We start from the raw sequence: 6,266 nt of genomic DNA, 5'->3' as shown, positions 1-6,266 counted from the left end.
TGCCATCCATGGGACGTTGAACTTTGATTGCATCAATCTCTGTGCCTTTTCAATAGAAGTGTCAACCTGGGGCATATGACAAGCCCCCCTCCCTGCCAGCTTAGTCAAAGCATGGGCTTGCCTGGGCCCAACTTATGCTGGCTACACAACATCCTCTGCCCATGTGACAAGACAGCATTGACAACAGACAGCCTGGATGGATCCCTGCTGATGGTAACGGTCGTTCCTTGGTGGCGAGGTGGGCTAAGGCAGCATACTGGGCCAGGGCACAGAGCTGTTTCTGAATCCACACATAAGGACATCTCTACGCACACATGTTCTTTTTCATGAACAAATCAGATTACCCAATAGTGCGTTTAACAGGCCAAGAGCTATGGCCAACTTCTCTAAATCGCCACACGAGAACCATTCCTTTGCCTCTTATGCAACATTACCCACAATATGCTTTGTGCATAAAAGATAGCCTCCTGCTTATCTGATGTAGCAGCTTATTTGCATGCTTTCCTTGTGGATGCGTGTGATCACTGATGAATGAATGCATGTCCTGCTCATGTTCAATCCAATCGTCACCCAGCTTCCGCCACGCACCTTCTTTCTCTCTACACTCTTCCACCTCAGCTGCACACTCCTGCAGCCCAGCATCAGCATAGATCTTTGACATCAAAATATATGCAGTAGCTTGCTTGGGCTGCAGATTCACTGCATGATTAAATGCACATTTTGCCAGCTCCAAATTGCCATGTGTACAACATGTACCCAGCAAGCATAACCAGATGGTCAAATCAGCCTGCATCGGCATGCTCCTTAATATGTTTTCTAAGCTCTTGAAGTCCCCTGAATGGCCAAGGAGGTCAACCATGATGCCATAATGCTTCAAGTCTGGAGATACCCCAAAATCCCTACTCATGGATTCAAAGTACTCAAGGCCTTTGGCAACAAGGCCAGTATGACTACAAGCTAAGAGTACTAAAATAAATGTCACTGCATCAGGTTTAATGCGTGTCTGTTTCAGTTTCTCAAACATGTTCAGGCATGCTGCAAAATTTCCTTCTCCAGCATGACCAGCAATGCATGCATTCCATGCAACAATATCAGGCTTGGAAAGTTTGTTAAAGACTGCCTGTGCATCTACCATGCTAGCACAGCTCCCATATGCATGAATTAGGGTGGCCGCCACCGGAAGGATATCATCATACCCTGCATGGACAATGTCAAAATGAAGCGCTTTACATATCTCCAAACTACTGGCTTCAATAGAAGCTTGCAGGAAACAGATAAGCGTAGTGGCATCAACAGCCACATGCTCCATTTGAATGTATGTGCACAGTCGTAAAACCTTCTCTCCTTGGCTGTGCTCAAGATAAGCTGAGAGCATCGCATTCCATGTCACGATGTCACGTTGTGACAATGCTAGGAACACATCCTCTGCTTCTGCAATAGCCCCGCACTTGCAATACATTTTTAACAGAGCAGTACCAACAAAGACATTTGATGTGAAGCCTTTCCTGCGGATATAAGCATGTAACGACCGCCCAATTTCTAAACACAACATTTTGGTTGATTGACCATCCACAACAAGAGCTTCTTCTTTCTGTGAAAGGGTGCCACATGCCTGAAGGGCAAAGACAAGGGTGTGCTGATCTGGACTCACACCTTCCTCTTGCATTTGTCTATATAACTGTAAAGCCTTCCCTCCTTGACCCTGTTCAACATATGCTGATAGCATTGCAGTCCATGACACGATATTATATTGGCTCAATGCATGGAACACATCCTCTGCTTCCACAACAGCCCCACACTTGCCATACATACTCACAAGGGTGTTGCCAACAAAGGCATCCGATATGCAGCCTTTTCTACGGGCATCCAAATGTAGTTTCTTGCCCTGTTCAAGGTCTGGTATGTTGCCACAAGCTTTGAAGAGGCTGACAAAGGTGTAATGGTTCGGCTCCACACCATCCTCTAGCATGCATTGATGCATTGTAAGTGCTTCTTGCCCGTGGCCGCAGTCGGCATAGGCAGAGATGATGGCCGTCCAGGAGAAGACGGTACGGTGAGGCAATGCGGCAGATATGTGGCATGCATCTTTGATGGCGCCACATTTTGCAAGAGTCATCACCAAGTAGCCACCCAACAAGCCAGTCAGGCGGGTTTTATGTCGGGTGAGATGAGCATGGACTCGCTTGGCTTGAGCCAGGGCCTTGCTCTTGTTGCAAGCCTTGAGGAGGGCCATATATGTATTGTGAGAGGGGGCTGTATGCGTGCAGGAAAGGACATCCAGCGCCATTTCAATCTGCCCTTTCTCGGACAAAGTCTGAAGGAGCTCATCATCAACACCATGATGTAAAACCCCACCGTGTCTACAAGAAGAAGAAGCATCCTGCTGTGGATGTGGTGCATCATCATCATCATCATTATGACCATCACCATAATCATCATCGTTGAAGCAGAAATTTGGGTGCACAGAACTCCCCTTTCGGCTCGTCCTGAGAATCTCCGAGAGATCAGGATGGGTTTCCTGTTGTCGCTCGCTTCTTTGTTTCGGTAATATTGCTGGTGCTGCTGCTCTTGGCGCTAGTGCTGCTGCTCGTAATAGAAGTGGCCGATTGGCGCTGTGGGTTAGAATAAACCCCACCATGGTGTAGCAGACCTAGCCTGCATTTTGCCGTGTGCGCAGTGTCCGCATCCGCAGACAGGTCAAAAGTGGTTCATACAGTGCCCATGGACGTCACATACATTGACCTTCAAGCTCAAACGGTTTATATTGCAAATGCATATAGCAAACCGGTTCTATACCTAAAATTTTATAAGTGTGAACCTTTAAGTTCAAGGCCAGGTAAAATTACAACTGGTTTTTGTCAACAACTATAGTATAGTGTGTTGTAACTTGATATTATATATATATATATATCGAAGGAGTCATTTCTTAAATGAAGTGGTGGAGTTTCTCTTATGGTTGTCCATCGTTAAGCCTTCCTCGTACTATCCACAAACAAATGGTCAAGCAGAGAGCACAAACAAAGTCTTATGCATGGCGCTTGTATTAGTTTTGTGGGCATTTTGAACTACCTACAAAAATTCAACATGTACCTTACAACTTAGTCTTTGGATTAGATGTATTGGAGAGAAAATGTGTCATAAAATGACCTAGATGTACATAGGTTAGGGTTTTCCAACTAGAAGGAATCGAATTGAGACCCAATTTAGGTATAAATCCAAAGAGAGGATGGCATATGTGTAGAATTACACATCAATACTTGCATAAGAATTGATTATGAGAAGGTTTAGGGTTCAATTAAGATAATGCTAGGCATATAGAAGAGGAAAATTAGATATTTGGAAAGAAAATTAATATAAAATCTAGAGAGAGAGTAGGAAAATTGGAGGAAATTGTATGTTTTGGTACCATGATGTCTAGGAAAATCTGAGATCTTATGTTCTTTAGAATAAATTGATTCATTTATAGACTAGTTGAGTTGGTTACTAACAATTCTTAAGATCATTAAAATGACTATTATGTAGCTTTAAGATCAAGTAGGGTTATAGAAGGATAAGGTTATAAATTCAATTGATTACTATTGCTAGATTGCATTGGTCAAAACCATATTGAGCAGACAAGAACCCTAGATTTGGATAAAGTATTATGATAGATGTTGAGATTGATCGAACCTCTTGATACAGGTTAAGGTAAAGGGTCAAATTCATGTGAAATGAGTCTGAGATTTAGTGGAAGGTTTAAAGTAGAAGGGATTACCATGTCATAAATATTGTATCATGCATTGTTATTTTCACATGTATTTTTATTTTATTTTTTATTTTCTAAAATGAATGTCTTTTTTAGATTGACTAGTGATAACAGGTGAGCCCCTCGATAGAGAATGTGGAACATGTGGCAATATCATGCGGATTGTTATTCCATGTAAGTCGAACCCACGGGGTGGCTCATGTGATGGGGTGGTCAATTAGGACCTTGACCCCACGGTCGAATGTGGGTGAGCTTTAGGGTAAAAAATAAGATGCCTCCATGAATATGTAAGTGTAGGTGGGTTGGCAATTATTCCTTCTATATAAATCTAAAATTATAGAAAATGGGGCGAATGTTTTCAAAAAATGTCTAAAATTGGGCAAATATTTTCTAAAACCCTTCAAAATGGCCAAAATTTGGGTGAATGTTTTAAGATACCGAGTGATTTTTAGTGGAAGGTTTAAAGTAAAAGGGATTACCATGTCATAAATATTGTATCATGCATTGTTATTTTCACATGTATTTTTATTTTATTTTTTATTTTCTAAAATGAATGTCTTTTTTAGATTGACTAGTGATAACAGGTGAGCCCCTCGATAGAGAGTGTGGAACATGTGGCAATATCATGCGGATTGTTATTCCATGTAAGTCGAACCCACGGGGTGATTTTTTTTGTTGAAAAACCCCCAAAAAATAGCTAGTTGGCGAAGATTAGCCCCTATTTTTTTCCTTGGTGAGCTTCCGATATGTCTATGGGAAGGATGGGGTAGGCAGACTGTGTAGAAAAGGCAAGGAGTGTTGCAGGGCGGGGAATCTATCCTCCATAGTGTCATGGTAGTAAGTGAATCCGACCATAAGCGAGGTAGTTGTACGATCGTAACCAAGCCCTCACTCCTAAATGGGCCTCAGAGATGATAGGGTCCTCTCATGTACTGGTGGGTGAACCCAGGGTATCATACAATGGGGAAGATATGATCATAGCAGGCCATTGGTGGTATTTGACGGTTGACAAGATGAGACCATGGTAGGCTTACCATAGTAACCGAGGGATTCAATATAGAAGAACAATTTATATTGACATGTTATGTAATAGAGATACATCTTTATGGCTTTTATATGGATTGTGTTTCTTAATTCTTAATCTCAGATATTGTGATTGCATGTGTGTGAGTAAAAACACCATATCTATGGACCAGATGGAGTTAAACATGGCCATTGGATTTGCTACATGTTTCTGATAAGAGAATTTAAGGTTTGGATAAATTAGGTAAGTCGAGAATAGCTTAGATTAACCACCATAATTTAATAAAGAGTCCTAGAGAAGTTTCCTCACACCGTTGGTCCTAGTGGCATACTATTATCAATGCCTATTGTAGTCACAGGATAGGATGCTTAGAGAAAATTTATGTATGACCACAATCTTGTTTAGAATCAGAGTAGTACCTAAGCTTCGTCTCTATATGGGCCTCTGCATCAAGACTTTAGAAAATATTGAAGCATTTATAGAATCATTAGCTATTTTATACCACCTTCCAAGATAGCTACCCCTCGTCGAGTTATGGATCACGTCTATCGTGGCATTCTGGCTATTTTATACCACCTCCTAGCTACCCCTCGTCGAGTTATGGACCACATCTCTATTGTGGCATTTCGACTAAATAATATATTAGGTCTATGTGTGAGAGAGTCGCGAGAGCTCACACGAGAATAAAAGAGCACGTTGAGGACTCCTAGATCGATGAATCTCCTTGTACATAAATAAACTCTAGATAGTGACATAAAAACTTTTATTTTCCTTTTTATCTTAAAGATCGCAAACTTTTGCAAAGTAACTTGGAGAAAGATTCTAGATAGGAATCATGAATCACACAAACTGCAATGAGGCTAACCTTATTGATGATAATGAGCCACTTGATCACGATGTATGAGAAGCCCTACATAAACCTCAACTAGGATTTTTTAACGGAGAGGGAAATAATCTTAGAGAAGGCATGGAGTACGGTTCACTACTCTCAATTGGCTGCATCTAAGGTCATGACAATTGCCGAGTAAGAAGAAGAAGAGGAAAAAGGCCGAATTCAAGTAGTCATAGAACACTAGGGGTGGAATAGATAATTTTGAGTGATTTAGGCACCATCAAATTATCAAGGTAAGAAATTTAAGCTTCTCATAGATTCTAGAAGCACTCATTCTTTCATTTCTCCTAGATGCATGTATAAACTAGTCTTAGAATAATGGCATGGGAAACCGATGCAAGTGGAGCTAGCTAGTGGGAAACTTCTCACTTCTCGCACGAGATAGAGACAATTCAACTCTTGATAGGTGGGAATCTGACCGAGTGCAAATTCAAAGTTTTACCCTTAGGATTATATGATGGAATTTTAGAAATGGATTGACTCAAATGGATTGGCTTGTGGAGAATCAAGATAATATCTTTTGCCACAAAGAGATCGTCTCTTTTGTCAACCTTCATAGCAATTAGGTAGAAGGGACAGGTGAGAATGGATGTCTAGTAATGCAG

General features: G+C 41.4%; 1 protein-coding gene across 1 annotated transcript; it reads right to left on the bottom strand.

Moving 5' to 3' along the window:
• Positions 1–430: 430 nt before the first annotated feature.
• LOC147638977 (pentatricopeptide repeat-containing protein At1g03540-like) lies at positions 431–2,638 on the bottom strand. The gene has a single exon (XM_086793083.1). It carries the CDS (start codon positions 2,636–2,638, stop codon positions 431–433), a length of 2,208 nt encoding a protein of 735 aa, XP_086649209.1.
• Between the last annotated feature and the right edge of the window lie 3,628 nt (positions 2,639–6,266).

This window comes from Cibotium barometz, chromosome 4, assembly GCF_041138505.1.
Source record: "Cibotium barometz isolate CiBa-2024 chromosome 4, ASM4113850v1, whole genome shotgun sequence".
NCBI classification, from domain to species: Eukaryota; Viridiplantae; Streptophyta; class Polypodiopsida; order Cyatheales; family Cibotiaceae; genus Cibotium; species Cibotium barometz.
The sequence above is the reverse complement of the archived record's forward strand: the minus strand, read 5'-3'. Positions and strand labels throughout refer to the sequence as shown.